The 21,565-nt window shown below is 42.7% G+C and overlaps 1 protein-coding gene across 2 annotated transcripts; it reads right to left on the bottom strand.

The window, feature by feature from the left end:
* Positions 1–10,791: 10,791 nt before the first annotated feature.
* Positions 10,792–21,177, bottom strand: thbs1a (thrombospondin 1a). 2 transcript variants are annotated; one of them, XM_076299762.1, is made up of 23 exons: positions 20,974–21,177; positions 20,739–20,829; positions 20,043–20,602; positions 19,847–19,925; positions 19,585–19,674; positions 19,313–19,422; positions 18,883–19,008; positions 17,810–17,906; positions 17,349–17,519; positions 16,811–16,987; positions 16,486–16,659; positions 16,184–16,311; positions 15,919–16,071; positions 15,517–15,735; positions 15,300–15,407; positions 14,613–14,772; positions 14,391–14,509; positions 13,925–14,159; positions 13,570–13,797; positions 13,156–13,427; positions 12,931–13,028; positions 12,675–12,814; positions 10,792–12,560 (listed from the first exon to the last, which is right to left on the bottom strand). In XM_076299762.1, exons 2-23 carry the CDS (start codon positions 20,803–20,805, stop codon positions 12,553–12,555), a joined length of 3,519 nt encoding a protein of 1,172 aa, XP_076155877.1. In that variant the 5' UTR covers positions 20,806–20,829; positions 20,974–21,177; the 3' UTR covers positions 10,792–12,552. The 2 variants fall into 2 exon arrangements, with proteins under 2 accessions (XP_076155877.1, XP_076155876.1); XM_076299761.1 differs by having other exon boundaries at positions 10,792–12,814.
* Between the last annotated feature and the right edge of the window lie 388 nt (positions 21,178–21,565).

The raw sequence follows: 21,565 nt of genomic DNA, 5'->3' as shown, positions 1-21,565 counted from the left end.
GGCACACGGGACATGGCGCTGAGAAAGCACGGTCAACCAAACGTCATGTCTGTCAGTCCATAAAAAACTTTACAGGATACATGGAAGATCATGTGTAAGTCTGTAACTCATGTTAAGTTCTTTTTTTTTGCCCTATCTCATTGCAAGCAGTGTTGCCACACCCTTGAACTCGAGGAGCATGCCCTAAAAGGGGGCATGACCTAATGGCCACAATGGCGCACAAGGAGGCTATAGTGATAGGTTTGATCATGAGGTAGAATGTTTGGTTTTCTTCCTCCATTTTTCCCTTCCAACATCTTCAAAACATGCGGACAATCTGACATGAGGACATCAACTTGTCAACAGGGGCATTATTTGACATCTTGCAGAACACGCACACCCAACCCCTACCCTGTGAAATGCATATCTGCGCTTGGAGCTCAAAAGGATTCCTGCTTTTATTACGACGACCAGTGGCCCCCAGGTTACTCTGGCTGAACAAATCGAGAGAAAAGAGTGAAAGAGAATAATAATAAGAAAAGAACATAACTATGTGACCTTTTTAACACGAGCAGCAATGCTCCAGGGTAAAGTAGCCCTTGACACTGAGACCTGGGTGCCTGTAGGGGGTGGGGTGGGGGATCGAGGGGATGACCTCAGAGAGCCGGAACCTCAGTACGGGACAGAGCAGAGGGCAGTGTGTGGGTGTTGAGGTGCTGTTGGTGTGGGGGTCACGGGCGCTGGGTGCACAACGGCGCCATCACTACTGGTGCTGCTGCTGGGCCGAATGTCTGTGTCTGTTTATCTCCCAGGAGCCTCAGTACTCTGTGTACGTGCAGAAACACACATACACACATGCATAATCTCCCCCTTCTCTCTCTCTCTCTCATACACACACACACACACACATGCACTCCTTATTGGAGACATTTGAGTGGATCTTTTTATTGCCCTTTCTCATGACAAATTCCCAAAATTAACTCCTTACATGTATCAAAGTCATTGTTTGGTTGGACGTGAGAATCTGTATTAGGAGCATCAGAGTCTATTTTTTACAGTCTATGATCAGAGTTGAGCGTATCCATGTAGCAGCCTTTAGTCTGTGAAGAGAGTGCTTTGAAAGTCTGTTCTCGCAGTGCTGACTGATGATTCGGGACTGGTATGCATCTGCCAAACAAACGCTCCTGTTCACAGCCCTGAGTTAACACAGCCATGTTACTTTGGATCCCCACGTAGTGAATATGTAAGTCAAGGTTTATTTACTCAATGTCTTATTTACAGGATTAGGATGTTGCTGCTCCGGATTTGAAATGATTTAGTTGTGAGAACAAACTGCACTTTGCTGTCATTGAAGTTGGGAGGGAAATTAGTTATTTAGCTAACCTTCTTGTTTTTTTACCCTTGCAGATGTTTTCTTTGTTCAGTGCAAAATGTGCAATTTTTGCATATTTGATAACTTGCCATTCAGTCAATCACAACCAGTACATGCTGTATCTATGGAAACTATATTAATTATGTCATGGACAGCATGGAGAGGGGATCTGTGGACTTCACACCAAACTCCTGTATTTCCCATGTGCTTGAGGATGTTATATTGCTGTCAGGGAGTCAACCACAGTCTTGTCTGCAGGCAACACGTCTAGAGGGAGCAAAGGAATAAGGACCCAATGCAAGAACAATTTTTTTTATCATAGCTCCAGTTTTAGCCCAAGATCTGTTTGACTTTCTCAGGAGCATCATGTTCCCATTCAGAAGAGACAGACTTGATCTTGGCCTTTGCGCTTTGGTCCAACATCCTTTCCTGTTGGGGAAATGTAGTGTATTTGTAAACTGGACTTATCATTCATGTTGTCTTTGTCTGTGTTTATATGAAGCACTTTGAGTAGCCATTGTGCTGGAAAAGCACCTGTACCTTACCTTAACTGATTGGAACTGAAGGCAATATGCAGTGTAGTTTTTAATGAATCCTGGTGAAAAGGTAGCCAGAGTCCCAGTAGAAATGCACAGTGTAACTAGGCAGACGGTCAGGACGGAACACACATCCATCACTTGGCGACAGACTTCAGCCGCCAGACTTGAGGGGGAGGTGTGTGTGTATGAGTGTAGCTTTGTCTGTGTACTTGTGTTTGCCAGGGTCGTGTTTTTCTGTGTGTGTGGGGGGGGGGGGGGGGGGATTGTGTGTGTATGTATTTTGTGTGTGTGTGAGTGTGTGTGGGTATGGGAAGGGGGCTGCTTTGTGTAGTTGTCCGTGTGCATGCACAGACATATGTGTGTGTAAATGGAGATATCAGGGGTTAAAACCGTTTGTAAGGTCAAAGCACTTTGTCAAGCCCATTAAATTTCACTCAGCACCAGGGGCTGTGTCCTGATCACCACAGCCTTTTCTCCCCAGCTCTAACCTAACCTGTCAGGCTGCTGCTCTGTCTGCTCTGGTCTGCATTACATCTTAAGGTCTACACCCCAATGACTTCTCACCGCCCAATCCATTAGCTCTAATTTCCTGGACTCCACCTTGACGGATGGGTCTGTTCCCCACTCCTCTCTGCTTGTATTGCAGTCACTGGCACTTCTGACAGTCGAGCTTGCATTTCAGCAATTCCTGATTGGTCTCTTTATAGATGTAGTGTGGGTATAGTACTATGTGTATGGGCTATGTGTTGGTGATATGGGTATGGTGTGTGTGTGTGTGTGTTTGTGTTTGTGTGTGTGTGTGTTTGTGTGTGTGTGTGTGTGTGTGTGTGTGTGTGTGTGTATGTGTGTGTGTGCTGTAACAATTAATACAGCATTATTATTATTATACATTATTATTATTATACATTTTATATTACATTCAACTACAAATAATACTTTTAACTTATAGCTTTTACTTTTACTATTCCACTTTAATAAACAGTATAAAACCTCTGAAATCAAACATGTATGTTGAATGCTGGGAAGTTCCAGTAGCCTTAACAAAGACCCTGGTGAACAGTGGCCCACAGTGACCTAGGTGGGGTGAAGGGAAACAGACATCACCCACCTAGCTGTGAGCTGTGCTTGTGACTTAGTTATTATTGCTACTTTTGGTTGGACCAAAATCGAAGTGGGACACCGTTCTTGGTAATCAAATGTAACAAAGGCTTGTTACATTTGATTACCAAGAACGGTGTCCCACTTCGATTTTGGTGTCATCTAACAGATTCAAGCCCTTTCAAGCTTTTTTTAACTCAACTCAGCCTTTATCACTAGTAGGTTAGACCACTGCAATGCACTTTTTACTGGTCTTCCAAAAAAGCATATAAAGAAATTGGAACTCATATAGAATTCTGCTGCTAGACTTTTAAAGCAACACTAAAGAGTTTTTTGTACCTTAGAATAATGTTTCCAAAATTGTTTCAGTGGTTCATCAACTCGTAACAGGGTGAACGGCACTTCCGCTTTGCGGCCCTCTATCGGCTATAACCGCACTATGTAAGTTTGCCAGATCGGGTAGCGGATCTGTAGTTCGATGGAATGAGACATAAGAAACTACAAATTTGACTTGCATGATGTCGCAATACATCATACTTTCATAAAATCATGCAACATATTCTACCTTGTCTGTGGACATCGTTATTTGCAAAGCTGGAGCTGGATAAACAAATAGCGTGCATGCGACAAAGGAAAAGTTCTTTGGTGTTGCTTTAACTAAGACCAAGAAAAGAGCGCACATCACCCCTATTTTAGCTGAACTGCACTGGCTCCCTGCTTCCTATATAATTGATTTTAAGGTTATGTTAATTACTTACAAAGCTTTGAATGGCATAGCACCTTCATATATCTTAATATCTTATCAACCACAAAGGAACCTGATCTTCCAATGTTAATCTAATGCTCCACAAAGCAGAGAAGCTGCTTTTATCCGTTGCACCGAAGCTATGGAACACCCTGCCTCTGTACATCAAACAGGCAAATTCTGTAAACATCTTTAACAGCTTTTACAGCTTATTATTATTATTATTATTATTATTATTATTATATAGCATTAATCCAGCTTCAGGCTTTGTATTGAAATCATTTATTTGTTTATCTGAATGAAGGTTCAGTACAAGTAACCACAGTGTTTCCTCTATGTTGATTTGGTAGTGGCGGCCCGCTACGGTTTAATTTTCTTCCCCCACGGTATCAGAAATGGGGCAGACGCACAATAGTCGCAGTTGCCTTTTAAATGATCCTGCCGACATTATGCACCCCCGTTGGCGGCCGCTAACATTGCAATTTAACAACAAGCAGAACTATTCAGAGGTTTGGGGCAGTCCAGTTTAACTCCACATATTGTGTTGATGTGCTTATTGTCCAAACGTTTGCTTTCTTCTGAGTCACTATTAAACAACACCTCCACCAAAAACGTCACCGCGGTGGGTCCGTTTTAATAAGACAACGTTCAACTTGTCAGTTCTGACAGCTCACGTCCTGATATCGAACATCTGGAAACATTAAAACGATAAGTGAGTCACTAATATAATACAAATTGGAAATAGTCTATAGATGTAGTAATAGATGTAATGATGTTAAAGTAAATAGTTGTGTTGTATGACACGGAAAAGTTGATTTTTTAATGATTTGGGCTACACAGACGCACAAAGGCCGCACAACCTAAACGTTTGTTACCCTTGTTGCTAAATGTGAAAATAAATTAGCAAAAAGAAGTGCAACCATTTTTTTTAATTTTCTAATGAATTAGGCTACAGAATGCTTGCTTAGCCTAGGCCAGGGGTCGGCAAACTGCATTTTCATCCGGCCTGCCGAGCATTTAATTTGGTTATCAGGCTGTTTGCTATTTTTTTCCTGCGATAGAGACGACGTTGGTTAGCCTTACTGCAAACTGCTTTTCATTCTCCTTAGAGAACGTTTGCAATGTCAATGTCAAACCATCATGTTAAATAGAGATAACATCATGTTAAACTAAGTTAACTCTTAGTTATCTCCTTTGCAGCAGATCTAACATGAACATTATGCAATCCATTTAATTAGGAACGCGTCTGCACTCACGAGAGGGAGAGAGAGCCGCAGGTTCCAGCTGGCTTGCCATTGTTGATAATTGATATCTCCTTCTTATAAGAAACTTTTAAAAGGAAATCATGAAGGCAACAGTAGTTCCCACTACTGACCATTTAAAAACTGTGAGAGGGCCCAGCCTTAGGTACAGCACTAGCCATAGCGGTGCAGGCAGAAGATCATTGAGAAATAAACGTGAATTAAAGCGACTGTCTTAAAGCGACAGTGCACAATTTATACATTTGTTAAACTGCATAAAATTAGCAGTATTTTAAGCAATTCATATTTTAAAAGAAATACTTTTCATACTAAATTATAGGCTATAAAAACAATAGTTTTTTATGTATGTGTCGTGGGGGGGGGGGGGGGTTGTTGTGCAGCAATTTTCAAAACCCAATGTGGCCCTTGAGCCAAAAAGTTTGCCCACCCCTGATCTAACAGCATGTATGCTACTCAGCATCAATGGACCACCTCTTTCTGAATTCCCCTATAACCGAGCCTTGGAGTTATTTTTCCAAAAGAAAAATTAAATGTGCACAGCAAGGCTTCTTTGAATTTTGGTTTCCCCACGAAGAATTTCTTGTAAAATTCATTTTGCAGACCTGTTGTAGATTCTCCAAAAATACAGTTCAATCACAACTGAAAATAATGCCTCATTGAATAGAGTGTGTGAATAGAGGTTAATAAATATAATTGTTTGTGTGTGTCAGTTGTCAGTTCCATGGTGCTGGGACGGGGGGGGAGTGTTCGGACGGGCCTGCCCCCACTGCTTAAAAAAATCCTAGAGGAAACACTGAACCATAATGGAACCATAGAAGCTCATTCTCATTTACACCTTGCCATATGCTAAGTCTCACCAATTACCCTGTCCAGATTCTAAGGTCAGGCCAGGAAATAGTCTTGGGAATGAGAAAGAAAAATATGTGTCGCATGCATTTAGGCCATGGCTGGTATTTTATCTTGGACTGAGGTTGGGGTCAGGCAAGGCAGACTCAGGAAGTGATGTATGGGTCTGTACATACTTGAACTTTTGACTCACGACAGGGTGCCTGTACAGCATGCTGCAGCATCTGCCATCATTAAGGAGAAACGGCCAGCGGAGCGTGGACAGGTAAGACAGAATAACTGGACATGGCGCTGGAAGCGCTGCAGGACAAATGGGCTCGGCCCATCCACGAGCTGAGCCCTCGGCCTGACCGTACTCCCAGTCCACCCTGCAAACAAGATATCAAGATGCTCTTTGACTGGGAATGTTGAGAAAACAAAGTGCCGTCCAACTGGAAGCAACAGGACTTGTTTTTTGGCTGCAGCAGATCAGTCTCTTGTGGGACGCAGCCCAGCATGAGTAGCAGAGGGGACTTTGATGACAGCCGGATTCATCATTTGGAAATTCCATACAAACACATGAAAAAATAAACCTCTTCATTGTCCAGTGGTATTCAGGTCAAGGAGTGCCTTATCAAAGTGCATTTAGAAGGGGAAGTTAGACAAATGAATGTTGCTTCAGACCCTGTGTGTGTGTGTTTGCTCAGCCTGCTGTTTCTTGGCTGTTTCTTGAAGCAAACATCTGCGTTTGGTGAGCGCGTCACGGAACAAAACATCAGCAGCGGGACTCTAAATGAGATTGATGTGATGAATGCTGCGGTACCGCTGCCAAGCGAGAAGTTTGGATGCCGATATCGAGTAAACAGGACAAAGCAAACAGCATCAGTTTTCTAAAGAAGCCCAAACTTTCACATCTCTCACGTGCTGATATACATCTTCACAGCATTATAAATTCAATCACTGCATTGACCCACATGTTTTGTGATGAATGTTCTAAGTTAAGTTTTTTTATTTTTTTATTAATCCTGTAGGAAATTTCTACTCTGCATTTTACCCATCCGGGGTAGTGTACATAAACACACACACAGCAGTGGGCAGTCTTTAATCCAGCAGTTGGGGTTAGGTGCCTTGCTCAAGCATCCGTGGATGTGGGAGAGCGCTGTTCAATCACTTGTCCCACCCCCATTTTTCCTACCAGTTAGGGATCGAACCGGCCACACTTTGGTCACAAGTCCGATTCCCTTACCAGTAGGCGATGGATGCCTCACACTTGTATTCAGTTTCATAGACCATAAATGGTTACTAACCAAATATTTATGTTCCACATATCCACAGTAATTCATACCAAATCTACCTAGCTAATGGATACCAAAAGTTCACATAGAGAAGTGATAGACTTATTCAAATAAATACAAATTGACCCACATTTTATATTTTAGCACATGCACGCCACAGAAGTGATAGACTACATGTTGTACATTGTAAGTGATTTATTGAATTTCTCTGCTGGTCTCTGCCTGATTTACAGATGGAGCTGCCCAGGCTAGCGGAGGAACAGCTGCACAGCCTGTTGCTGGAATGTGAGCTGGCCCTGAGCAGGACGCAGAGTCTGGGTACACACCGTCCGTCGTCCCGGGGATCGTCCGGCGCCGCCTCGGAGGTGGTGGGTGACTGGTTGCCCCCGCTTCCTTGCACACCCCGACTCTCTAGCGCCGCCCTGTCGGAGCTGCTCAGGGAGTTTGGGGTCACCTCGGTGTCAGACACCCCCGTGGAAACCACTATGCTCACCGAAGAGGAAGAAGGAAGATGAGAACCGGTGTGTGTGACGCTCCCTGTAATGTGCCTGTGATATGTTAGAAAGAAAGCATGTTTAAAATGCACCAAGACTAATATACTTGAAAAAAGTACAGAGAAGTGATAGACCCTACAAACTTCATACACGCTTTCAGAAATCAAATTGACATTCTGTGGACCATTCACTACTTTCAAAACATCACCATTTGAGCTACTGTGTTCTGCAGACATGTCACCTCTTGCAGAAACGTGTCTAAGGTCAGGTCCAAAGATCCGATTTTAGCTACCCAAATATTTACACACCTTACAAATATGGTATCGGGAACTATTAGCAACTGATGGAGACATTCCAGGGAATACATCTTCAAGCATAGGGTGATGGGATCTGGGGGCCTAGCTGAAACACTTAGCTGGCTGTTGCAGCAGGGAGTCAGTTGTTAAGGTTACACTTTGAAAAAGAGCATTCCACAGGTTCCATTGCCCCAAAGGCACGGCTGAAATCGGCCATAGCCCATTAATTTATAAGTCAAGTTTTAGTGTCATTTTTTCTTATCTTTCCAATGTGTCACTTTCAGAGTAGATTAAAAATGATTTTGTAAAAACTCAAATTATTTCTTTGACTCTTTGTTCTCACAAGATGCTTAGTACAAGATTAAATCTTAGATGTTTAAAGACAAAATCAAAAAAAGAGCAAAAAGTATTTTCAACACCTCTTTACGGTCTGGCTGTCTAAGTAGTGCTCCCGTCAGCTGACTCCTGCACTTGAAAGGAAACTTAAAACTGTGACACACATAACGACTCGAGTATTATGTGGTGGGTGGTCTGCTCCAATGCACTCTCTTTTCTGAGGCCTTTTTATAGGACAATGGTTTAAAGACTTTTCCCTCTAGACTGAAACCACCGTCTATGTTTCTACCCAGCATTAAATCTGATTTAGTATGACCTCAGCCTGTTGGTTTTTTGTAGCTGTAACCATTTGTCTTGCAGCTGAACGACTCATAAAGATAAGTTAAGGAATGAAACAGGAAATCAAAGTGCATTAAATTATGATCTGAAGTACTCCCAAGATGATTGTTAGACATTCTCCTTTTACTCCCAAGATTGTTTTATTAGTATACTCAGTCATGCTTGGTGCACTTTAAACAGTTCTGTTTGGTAAATGATTTGTGAGGATTGAAAAAATATGTACATAAAATTATAATTTTAAAGCAAATATTATCCAAAATAGTTTCATATCCAAGCCATTCATATCCATTGTTCACCAAACATTTAACAAAACGTTTTAACATTCATATCCATTGTTCACAAAACGTTGTCTCAAAAGATGGTTGCTCTCATGGTGGGCAGCAGTAGCAGTCTATACTGCACTGGGCTGTTGTGTTGATGTGGAGCAGCTTCTCGTGCAGATGCCTGACTGATGAGTCAATGGTCTCTAACTGCACATCTCTCAGGCCAAGCTGAGGTGGAGTCCCACCGTCAACCCCTCTGCAGGGCGCCGTGCAGGCCAAAACAACACTTCATGAACACTTATACTTTAGCAAGCTACAGTTGCAACACTGCTTCCTAACCTACTGAAGCAAACTAGTAACATCTGTACATTATTGTTATACCAAGAAAAGTGGCATGTATTAGGCCAGTGGTTCTCAAACTTTTTCTGTCATTCTCCACTTTGGAGGTGGGGGATTTTCAAGCCCTCATCACCCCAGGAAAATGGTATGTTCGCATTTTGGTTTCATGTTACATTTCCCATGTCGGTCTGCAGGATCTGATGTTGTTTTAATTCATGTAGGTCTGTTTATAACTCCTATGTTTGTGTGTGACTATTTTGTTTTAAACGTATCTTTGATAACCTTGTCAAAAAAGAAAGGCATTAATAAACACAGGCACAAAAAAAACCCACCTGTCATGTCTCTATTCCACACTAGTGGGGCCTGCCACACACTTAAGAACCACTGCATTAGTCCTACCCTTTCAGGCCTCACTTTATGTAGATGGATTCTACAGATGCTCAGATTGTAAACAAACTATTAAATGTTTTACAAACCAAATTTGGTTTGGTTAACAAATTTGGTTAAAGTAAGAGTTGGGGTGGGATTGGTTAAGGTGATGTTCGGTATGCCTAATTGTATTTGTTGAATTTCAACATACCATCTGTAAAGTTTCTGTATATGGATTATTCAAGTAATGTGTGACCATATACATATAACCAAATGTTTATTGCTTCTTTGTGAATAATACATCATAAAATGCATTGATTGTATACTTTAGCTGTGTTCCTGAAAAAGATATGAAGGGTCAGTAAGAGCAACACTCTCAGTGTCTGGTGCAGTGTGCTGTGATTCCCTGCAGAATCTCTGGTTTATGAAATGTGTGTTGTGTTGTCCTCAGCACGCAGTGACACTGCTTCACCCGAACAGAAGTCAAAACTTTGAGGCGAGGGTGCACTGAGCCATTGCACATGGCACATTCTTCCGTTGTGCACTCTCATTGGGCAAAGACGTGAAGGTCTGTAGAATAACAGAAATCAGCGGCATGATTTTTATTTCAAACAGAGGGGCCTCTCTCTCTCTTTTTCTGTCTCTTTTGCGCTGTGAACATGTCTAAGTGACGGCTTGCTGTGTGCAAAGAGAAAGCCTGCGTGGGGGAGGAATGTCTTAGGAAGGTAGAATGATCCAGGGCTCCCGAAACTTTTCCATGTTTTAATCCCAAACTTCCCACAGAAAATGGGAACACTGTGAATTTGGAGGTGGGCAAGAGAGGTAGGGAGCTGAGATTTCAGGGCTCACCTATAATAGCTCTTATGATTTTTGTGACTGTGGGTGAGGGTTTTGTGTGACCATTTCTTTTGTTTCAACAGAGATGCTATGAGTGCATATTTTTGAGGTTGAGAGGAAAAGGACCATGTCCTTGTTGATCTTAATTCCATGTTCCTATTTTAGTTTTTTTTTTCCCCTTAAGTTATAGGTTCCAGAGGGCACTGCCCTGTAATGGAGGCTTGTGATTTGCACGGCATAATTATGATTTATGATGAGATATAACCCCTTGTTTGGTTTGTAATGTAAAGCTTTCATAGAGACATTTTTTTCCCAATTATATATTCCTAGTGTATTGTCTGAGTTCATCTGAGTGTGCACTGTCTTGTGGAATAACTGAATATAAACAACAGCAAAACAACAGTTATGAATTTCTTTCTTGGAGTTGTTTATTGTTCCGTTGACATTACAAATTACATGGTATGAGTCAAAACAATCTTTTTTTGTGGGTAAAACTGGTACAAATTAAATATAAGCATCACTAATAGTACAAAAAGAAGAAAAAAACATGAAAAACAAAAACACAAAACAAAAACAACCTCATGTCAGTGTGCAAACAGTTTATACAGACAGAAACACTTCCACATCAGGTAACGTTTCTTGATAAATTATTTAAATAGCATATATCTACACACATCAAATAACTTCTCAAAATAATTCATTACAATAACTTATTTACTTTAGAAAAGGCATCATCCGACATATAAAGCACAATATATTTATAAAAACTAGTCAATTCTTATGTTGGAAACTGTCTGCTACAAAAAATACTTTGTATTATATACAGGCTAAAAATATGACTACTACAGTAGCAATTACAAAGCCAACCACTGTATATATTGCAGCTCCAAGATATGTTTTTGGTTTCAATTATACATCACTGAGGTAATATTTGTACATTGTGTTCACTCAAATGCAGAGCATACTCAAACACACTAGTTATGAGTACAAAACTGTAGAATGGTTGTTGTAAGCAAAAACAAGAAGACACACTATATTACCTTATTGCAATTGGAAGGAGATAATACTGAATTCTAATTGAGCAGATTGGTGGATTTCCCTATGTTTTCCAGTTTAACTTCAAAGTTAATGCCATCTTGTTAACCTCTTTGACAAAGGACAATGAGATGAGTAAGGATACTAGATGACAAAAAACATCTGAACCTTTTTACATCAGCAATCAACATATACAATAAATATGTAATTATATACACCGTTACAAATGTGGTCCTTTTTCTTACACATACAAAATGCAGAAACGTTCAACTTGTACTTCTCCCTTTAAGTCTTCTTCCTTCCTCCTCTATCTATATTCAAAATGCCCAGACAGCAAGTAATTTAGAAATGAAAAGCCTTGTTTTGGGCCGAATCTGAATCACAGACTCTCCGGGCGTTCTCTCCTGCTCTGTTAGTGTGTGTGTGTGTGTGTGTGTGCTACACACTTTCAAGGTCTATCTGCAGAAATCTTTCAATTTGCTAATCTTAGCATGACTCACTTTTCAGTTTTTAGTGGCCTTGAGATAGTACTTGGGTTCTACAACATGTAGGGTCAAACTAAGAAAGGATCCTTGTTCTGGTTTGCAATATAATTGTTCTTGCCAAAAAGTATTTTGGTTCACTCTATGTATTACAATACTCTAAAAAGAGGGAATTTGACTAGAGCAGTCCAATTGATTGTGGTAGTTATGTTCAGTTTGGTGGGGTCAAGTTAGTCTTTTTGAAAATAGTCCACAGCTGATCTGAGGATAACCTAAACAAAATAAAAACACATCCCTTTGGTATCGGTTGGTTGGAGAGGGAGGCTGGCTAGTTCAAAGAAGTTCAAAGACATGTTTTAGAACCCCCTTCTGTGCAATGCAGGGTTAAAAAGACCTCCCCCCCCCCCCCTCCAGTAGAGTGGGGGGAGTTTGTGCCTCCCAAGGCACTACCTGCCAAGATGCAGGGGTTTCAGTATCTTCATCCAGCAGTCAACCGTCAGACATCTCTTAATCAAGTAACTTCAAAGCCACTCACCCCTCTCTTGGTCCAAAGGGAGGAGTAATAGATATATGGTCCAAAACATACATTACATGTTTAGATTTGTACATAAAGGCACATTCATGTGGAGGCGGCCATCTTGGTTGAATTATGAATCTGAAAATATAGGAAAAGACAGTTTAGTGATACATTCTTCAGTACAGGCAAAGTGTATTTTCAATCTCAGTTTATGAAAGTATACGTGTGTTCTACCATTTCAAAATGGCTTACCTCTGCATTCGTATTTGAGGTCTGAGAAGTAAACCATCTCCTGAGAGAAGACAAAAAGACCTAGTCTTCCACCAGCATATGTCTTGTCATTGATGAATCCAGAATCAGCCATGATCTTCTTGCCTTCATACATGACCACTCTGAGAAGATAAAGAAGATAAGGTATGACATTAAATCGCTAGCACACAATAGGATAGTGATATAGGATATATGGAGAGAATAAAAATGGTAAAATAAGCATATTATATCTGTATACCTGATGTGTCCGGTCTTGGGTCTGTGGGTCAGGTGCCATCTGTAGGCAGTGTAGTCCTTCCAGCCGATGTTCTTGGGGTCGTGCCACAGTGTGCGCACCTGCACATTAGACATTAGACAAAAATAGCATTAGAACCAAACCCTCATACCAATATGCTGTTTGTTCAGGCCTATGTCATTTCAGAGACTCATGCAGGGGTTTCATCTTCTCGTAAGAGTCACTCACCTGTCCAGGTGTGTCTCCGGTGTGCCACAGGGCGTTCCTCAGGTGCTCTCCTGGTCCAGTGGTGGAATTGACTACCTTGATGGACAGGCCGGAATATCCCTGTGCTTTGGTCGGATGGTGGGACCAGTAGGTCTGCGTAATCTGTTTCCACATCACCACGTAGAAGCGCGAGCTGGACTGGTAGCCGAAGACGAAGCCGGCATAGTCATCATCACGGTCGGTGTTGATGAAAAAGGTGCCACTGAAGTCCACAGCATTGAACTCATCAAATCCTAGAACATGATAAATAAAATGACTGATTACAACACAGTGTGATACTCAAATATGTTGCTCTTTGAGGGTAACTAATGATGTTTATATGTTGATTGATATTTTCATCTTTTAGGAGAAAGGCTGTATAGATATGTCACTCACCAACTGCAATGCCAGGATCACAATTGACTGTCTGCACCAGCTCTTTGCCCTGGTGGCGAACCACCCAGTTGGGGTCGATCTGAGAGGTGCCCGTGGGGTCCAGTGGAACCATCTGGAACCTACGGAAATCTGTCTCACTGATGGCGAAGTTCTCAGGGCACACATCGTCAATGTCGAGCACGTTGTCTTGGTCAAAGTCATCCTTACAAACATCTCCACGACCATCACCTAGTTTTTAAAGCACAGGGAAATAACGTGAGTTTATTTTGACAGGTTGATTTCTACAACTTCTACAAGCATGTCAATATAATAGAGATATGAAGTAACTTTGGAGAAAAATAAAATGTCAACTCACCATCAGAATCAATCTGGTCAGGGTTGAATGCTAGTCTGCAGTTGTCCTTCTCATCTGGAATGCCGTCATTGTCGTCATCATGGTCACACGCGTCTCCCTTGCCATCTTTGTCATGGTCGGCCTGGTTGGCATTGGGAATGTAGGGGCAGTTGTCCAAGTTGTTCTGGTGACCGTCCTCATCAATGTCTTCATTGCTGTCACATTTATCCCCAACACGGTCTGAATCAGAGTCAGTCTGTGGGAGGAGGAGAGAAATGAATGAAACTCAATGTTTTCTCAGAGGATGACAATAAGGCTTCAGAGCTACCCACTCTTTCCGGCTACCACAGATTTTTTTCATTCACTGTCTGTACTGTATTCATGATGAGATTGTTTTCCCATGACTAAAAATTACACCAAAATTGCTTGGTCTTACACTTTTGGTCTTAGATTCTCTTTGTTTACAATGGTAATGGAGGACACTTACCTGGTCAGGGTTGTGTTCAAGAGGGCAGTTGTCACAATGGTCACCAACACCATCTCTGTCAGTGTCCCTCTGGTCAACATTGTACACGTAGGGGCAGTTGTCCTTCTCGTTCAGGATACCTGCAGATCAGCATGAGCAAGCTGTTACCAACTGACCAGTGCTTGTTAATCCATCTAAGATTTACTACCTAATGGTGTGGTATTAGCTGATGTAGTATCTCACCATCGCCATCAATATCAATAGCACAAGCATCTCCCTCTCCATTGTTGTCAGTGTCAATTTGATCTGTGTTGGGTTCATATGGGCAGTTGTCGCAGAGGTTACCAACATCATCTCGGTCATCATCGTACTGTGTTGGGTTGAAGACAAACTGGCAGTTGTCCTGTAATCCAGAGAGGTTTTGTTTAGTGTTAATATGTATTTGGTTACCATAACTCAGTAAGGCACAACATGCACTTTTGATCTTTTTGGCACCAACATGTTCCATTCTGGAACTGTTTATGTAGGAAAAACTATTCCCTTACATCAGATGCAGCTCTAAATTCACCCCTGGTTTCAGAATCATGAAGCTTCTACCACTGAACTGGAATGCACAATCTGGCTCTGGGCTAGTGGGAGCTTGCATGCCTTAGTGTTTTCTTCAGAAACATGTCAAAAGAATTATGGAGGTACAACCACAAACCCAAACCCCATTGCCTCTGGTGCTCATAACAAGACAGTTATGTTTCTGCTACTGGCTCATTCAGACACCTTCTTCACTCTCTCTCCTCAGTTTTCCTCTTTCTCATCCTATCTTCATAGAGTTTAGCATGCGTAGACAGGAAACCCCACATAGCCCAGAGGGTGGAGATATTTTGGGCTTCTGTTTTTCTGTGAACATCCACAGTCAAGTATATGTTTCTGTCTTACCCTATCATCAGGGATCCCATCATTGTCATCATCATCATCGCAAGCATCGCCAATCCCGTCTTTGTCGTAGTCTTCTTGGCCCGAGTTGGGAAGATTGGGGCAGTTGTCCTAAAAACAAGGCATGATTAGATCAATGGGTCTCTCCGCCTCAAACGTCCACCTCACTATGAGACAAAAGACACTGTGGAAATCGTACACCAAAGCGGGTGGTAGCTACCTTTTTGCAGTGATAGGTGGCGTTGGCAACACAAAGGAGGTCACGGTTGGGCCAGCCATCCAGGTCAGAGTCCTCGCCGCAGATGTGCCCATTGCCGGCATAGCCAGGTTTGCACTCGCAGCGGTACATGGCGTCGGAGAAGATGCCCAGGTAGATGCAGCTGGCATGCTTGTTGCAGTCGTGGGTTCCGTCCTTGCAAGGGTTGCGTGGCAGACACACCTGTCAAGGCAATCAGAGGAAAGGTTAGGGGGCTTCTGGCTGGTTTGGGCGAACACATTGTTTTGTTACCCAATGCTGAATTAGTGTCTGTGAGTGAATGTTTTGAATCAGCGTGTTTTCTAGCAATAGCTGGTTTAAACTGGAATGCTCCAGGTCGTGTGTGTCTGGATGGAGAGCGCATACCTGCTTCTTGATAGTGGCCTCCTCCACACCCCTGCCATAGGGATGAGGTCCAGTGTAGCGTGCGGGGCATGGGAGGCAGTTGTACCCGGGCTCAGTGTTCTCACAACGGTGCACTCCATTGAGCACGAAGCAGGCATCAGGAACCAGTTTACACTGCAGGGGAACAGACAGATGGTCATGAAACAGGAAGGGAAACCCACAGAAACACTAAATGATTAAGAAAACGATTGATAATAATGTTAACAAATTTGGAGCCCAAGGGTACCTCATCAATATCCTTGCAGGTAATGCCATCTCCAGAGTAGCCTGGTGGGCATGCACCACACTTGAAGCTTCCATCAGCAAAACTGGTGCACTTAGTTCCAGCAAAGCAGGGACTGGACAGACAGCCATCTATGTGCAACCATAAAGAAATCAGTGCATCAGTTAATGTTATCCTACAATAGATGAAGATACTAGTATAAAAATGATTATACTATGTTATGTTGGAATAGTAAGTTATATTAGTTATTATTACATAAAAGATCAGATCAATTATTGTAATGTAGTAAGGCTTGAAGTATTTACCGATGGGGCATTGCTCAGTGTTGCACAGCTGTTCTTCCTTGGGTGTGCCCACACAGTCCTTGCCACCGTACTTGGGAGCAGGGTCAGTGCAGAGACGCTGTCTGGTCTGGGATCCACCACCGCAGGTGACTGAGCAGGTGTCCCATGGGGACCAGGGGCCCCAGCCTCCATTGACTGGAAGAGACACAAAGAGAGATAGATAAGATTAATCCCCTTTCCAAACAAACCTTTAGACACTTCTTTATACCAAGTAGGAGCCATTCTTCTAGTAAAGTTCTCTTAGTCTTCCGAAGGTCACTTCGGAACACAGTATATTTGAACTTACTCGGACACTGCACTTCCTTGCAGAGCTTGGTCTCACGGCCCTCTCCCTGGCACTCCTTGCCTCCCATCTGCGGGGTGGGGGAGTTGCAGAGACGGATGCGGGTGATGACGCCCTCTCCGCAGGTGACCGAGCAGGACGACCAAGGAGACCAATGGCTCCAGCCCCCATCCTGTCGGACTGTAAAACCAAAACCAAATGCTGTTACAGTACTATCAACCCCAATGGCACTCATAATGTTATAATGATATAGTTATGCCTTGGTTATAGCTATTATTCCTGCATTATACTGGGTTTAGTAACATTAGTAGCACTAATGCATTGTTATTACTGTTACTATGACTGTAAATTGTACATTAAGTACATTTTAAACAAAATTTATATCCTATTGATATTACAAAGCATGCCTTACTCATAGAGAAAATTGCCCCTCAGGGATAAATAAAGTTTTTTTTTTTTTAATTGAATTATTCAGTAAGATGCCCACTCTAGAAGGCATGAATAGCACACGTGTGGAGAGGAGGTTTGAGGTGCTACTCACAGCGCTTGTCGCACTCCTGCAGGAAGCAGTCACGGGTCTGCACAGATGAGCCCTCGCAGCTGTTGGTGATGCGGTCGCAGGAGCGTCCACGGGTCTGGGTGCCCCTTCCGCAGGTGACGGAACACTGGGTCCACTCGGACCATGGGGACCAGCCTGCTCCTTCATGATCGACTGGTGAAACAACACAAGACAGCAACACATGAAAACCCCCTGAAAATTCATCTAATCATGCGATGTAGACAGATTCAAATCAGTGACCTCAAGTAGGTATTAAGTCACTTCATTAGATGCATTATGTATGTTTGAATCTTTTTTCTCACTGGCTCTTTTTCATAAACAATTGAGACTCATTTGTTTTTTCTATTAATGCTGGGTTACACACACATTTTAAGTTAACTTTTTTCTCTCTGTCATTACTTTTGCTTTGGATTGTGAAAGGAAGAAAGGAAGTGTGAGCTCACTTTCTCCGCAGCGGGGGCAGCACTGTCCTTCGGGCACGGTGGCATTCTGGCAGGGCACGAGTGGACAGGAGATCCTCCGGCATAAGGTGGCAGAGTTCTGCAGAGGCGGGAGACAGGAATGTGATGTATGAGAGATCTCTGGCTCATTCTTAACACAACAGAGAGCAGTTCTATCTATACATAACTGACATGTTTGGGAACTATTGTAATGACTTATTGCCGCAGAAAGAGACTGAGAGATTGTTCAGTCTGATTTTGGAACAATTTGTTGTGCCCTATTGCCATGACGACAGACTCTGATTGTTCTGTCTGACTGTGGAGGGTAAACCCCGCTGGTGTCAGGTCAGGATGAGCAGGTTAAGGGAAGGGCGTTCCAGAGAGATAAGAGAAGAGGTCATGCCGTATAGGAGAGAGAGTAGACGTACAGCAGTAAATGACAGGGTGGGAATCATATACACACAAACATGCTGGTAATGGACATTTTCGTAAAACCACAGGCTCCCTTATAAACACTCCTTTCAAATAGCCAGATGCCTGACACCTGGCCAGCCCATGCATAGAATGAGAAAGAGGGAGAGAGAGAGAGACCAGTCTCTTAGAACGCGCTGCACAAGCAAGCCTGTGTTTTGTCGTCCAAAAACAATAGCTACCTCTCCCCATTTTTCCCCCTGGGTGACTCATTTCTGCCCTGCTGCTTTGTCGAATCTCAGCCTTTCTGCTAATTAAAGCTGAATGGCTGACGAATGGCCAGATCCACTCTCGGTTCTCTCGGTTACCCTGCGTTGCTTCAAGAAGCTTCTTAAATGTGCCACCCCATTTGCACTTCATTACAGCTGCAGTATTTGTGTTCCATAGGGCCGAAGTGCCCTCCCTCTGTCCCACCCTCCCTCATTCTCTCTCTCTCTCCCTCCCTCCCTCCTTCCCATTTTCTCCCTCTCTCTCTCTCCATCTTTCTCTGTCTCGCCTGTCAATATAGTGACTGGTTTTCTCATAAAGGTTGTTTGGCATGGGCTGCCATCAAGAAAAGATGTTTGCGGTCAGGCGCTGGAGAGCAGAGAAGGACATGTGCTTACCTGACACGTGCACTCGGTGCAAGCGTCCACTGTCCACTCATCACGGTTATTATAGACGATGCCGTTGTGCAGGCAGACACCGCTGTGGATCTTCATGGTGCTCATGATAACCTCGTTGTCTTTAGTCTGAGAAAACAATGACGGACAAGACACATTAACTTATAGCTCAATGAGACTAGGAGCCAAACATCAGAACCCCAAGCACATTCTTCTTCCCCTGAGTTTTGCTGACAGTTTTGGTGGATGGTATTAGACCATAAAACTTTTTATCGAAAGACAAAGGGCTGTCATAAATTTATAACAACCACAGAGAGCGAGAGAGAGAGAGGAAGAGTAAGAGGGGACAGATTGGAGGTGGGTTGAGGAAAGAAAGGAACAGTAAGAGAGTGGGGGAAAGAAATGCAGGCTGGCAGTTGGTTTCTTTACTCACCACTTCATGGAGCTCATTGGTCAGCTTCTTCACCATCAAGCCGAGTCCCTTTAGCTCATTAAACATGCTGTTCAGGTCGTCACAAGTGAAGCCACACACACCCTGGACTTCTACAGTGAGAGAGAGAGAGAGAGAGAGATTTCATCAGATAGATAGGTAGCCTACTTTATCCTGGGGAAATATAGGAGCAGTCTTTTACAAGAAGTCTTTACAGACCATCTGAAGCACAATGAAATTAGTTTGAAGAGAGCAACTGCAGCGTGAAAACTCACCTTTGGTTTTGTGTCCAGTGTAGTCAGTGCGGATAGCTGGGCTTGACCCATTCACTGGATTGTCCAAAGTTATGACCTCTGACAAGGTGCCTGCAGGGAGAATCACTGGAATTAATATGATGCTCTGATTTGCTTCTGTGGGGTTTAAGACATGCTTTCATCACATTTATTATCATTCAGTTGAATTACTGTGAAAGGGAAGACTGTCACAAGGTGATAATCAGCTAGGAGCTGATGAACACTTGAACACATGAACACTTACTCTGACTCTGGCATCCCATGTTGCGCAGGATGGCGTCAAGACTGGTTCTGAAAACGAATCGCACATTCTGGAGCACGCCCTGTAATGTGACAAATTACATCCTTAACTTACTGGGCAGAAATAAACGGATGACATGAGAAGTGTGTTACGTTGTTAATAACCGAAAGTAAATGAACAAAAAGGAGCATGAGCCTACCATAAATCTGTCTTTCACTGCTCCCTTCCCGATTCTCATCCTGGCGATATCAATGATCTCCTGGGCGAGGATTCTGTGGATGGACGCATCCAGCTCCGCGGTGTTGACCTCCTCGCAGCCCACAAACAACTGCGCCCGGTCTTCCTGCACGAAAAGGGTGATGTTCTTCCAGCCCCCGGTGGACAGATAGGCATCGTCGATGGACACCACCTGTTGCTTGTTCCTGGTAGTGTATACCAGATCCAGGCTGTTTGCTTTGCCGTTTGAGATTATCTCAAAAATGGGTCCGGAGCCGTCTTTCTTTTCCACGACCAATATACTGCCTCTGGTCTTCTTGGCTTGCTTGAAGGTAGCCAAAAGAAGAAATCCCTTTTCTGTCTGAATGGAATCAATTATGTCCCTGAAGGAGATGTCGGGAACTGAGGGGATCAGGTTTGGGTTCAGAATCTTGTAAGCAGGACTGTTTGGATCTGGGCCCTTCACTAAGCTCACTCCATGGTGTTTGTTGGGCACATGGGCAAGTTCGAACAAATCATAGATGTTATTGTCATCTCGATTTTCTGTGAATCAAAGGAAAAAGGCGCCGTTCTTATCAAGACTGTCGCACACTGGCAATGTAATATCAAGTGGATCACTTGCGCATGCTTTAGGTTAAGGCAGGCTAAATCAATAAACATGTCTTTAAACAGTTCTTACCTGCTGGCAACCTGACGCCCTCGCAGTTCCATAGCATCAACAATAAAAAGAGTGCGCTGAGCATCATTATGAGACGTTACACCTTTATGATCTGAGGGCATCAACAACATTATCACAGTTACTTCAATGTATGAACTCGTTATAAAAAAAAAACTTCATAAAACCACTGCATAGCAACATAGTTTAAATTATATATCCTTATATGTCCTTAAAATAACCCGTAGGCTATACTTACCTCTTCAATGATAAATCCTTTAAACTTGGAAACAACGGATCAAAAAGTAAGAAATGAAAATAAAATCCTTCAATATGTTAGCGCAGTGCTCTCTTCAGTATCCGTCCTTCTCCTGATATCTCCGAATAAATATAATTACTTCACCAAAATAATATAGAAATAATAAATATTCAGCTATTGATTGTTCTCCTCGATGTTTTCAGCTTTGAGCTGTTCTAACTTCACTATCAATGCTGAGGACAACCCTCTATTTAAACGATTTCACAACATTCCTAAAGTCTGACTCCACCAATCAGAGGCTTGGAAAAGAAAGGGACGAACTTATCTTTTTACCTCACAGCGCGTCGAGTAATATCCGAGACGCGCTTGAACAAAAAATGCATTCCAGAGATTAATTTCCATCACCAGAGAAATATTTAATAGACACACGCATGCCAGACCATAGTTATCAGGGGAAACTTGTACATGTTATAGATTATTTAAATATGTGTTACTTCAAATAAGAGTAGGCTATTTGGTTAAGTTGCCAATGGTAACATAACATGAAATAAAATGCAAATTAGGAGCTATTTTAATGTTTGACAAATGTTTC

This window comes from Alosa pseudoharengus, unplaced genomic scaffold (genome assembly GCF_046254945.1).
Source record: "Alosa pseudoharengus isolate Yale_2024_CS ecotype anadromous, Long Island Sound unplaced genomic scaffold, YU_APseudo_1.1 YU_APseudo_1.1_scf_22, whole genome shotgun sequence".
Classification (NCBI taxonomy): domain Eukaryota; kingdom Metazoa; phylum Chordata; class Actinopteri; order Clupeiformes; family Clupeidae; genus Alosa; species Alosa pseudoharengus.
Note: the sequence above shows the minus strand (reverse complement) of the source record. Positions and strands in the feature narration are given on the sequence as shown.

What these genes read in the sequence shown, in the direction of transcription:
- thbs1a (XM_076299761.1), bottom strand. Translation starts at nt 20,805, where the DNA reads ATGATGCTCAGCGCACTCTTTTTATTGTTGATGCTATGGAACTGCGAG. An exon ending in CATGGGATGCCAGAGTCAGA is followed by an intron (nt 19,675 to 19,846) that starts GTAAGTGTTCAT and finishes TTCTCCCTGCAG; the next exon opens with GCACCTTGTCAGAGGTCATA. An exon ending in AGGCCACTATCAAGAAGCAG is followed by an intron (nt 15,736 to 15,918) that starts GTATGCGCTCTC and finishes TTGCCTTGACAG; the next exon opens with GTGTGTCTGCCACGCAACCC.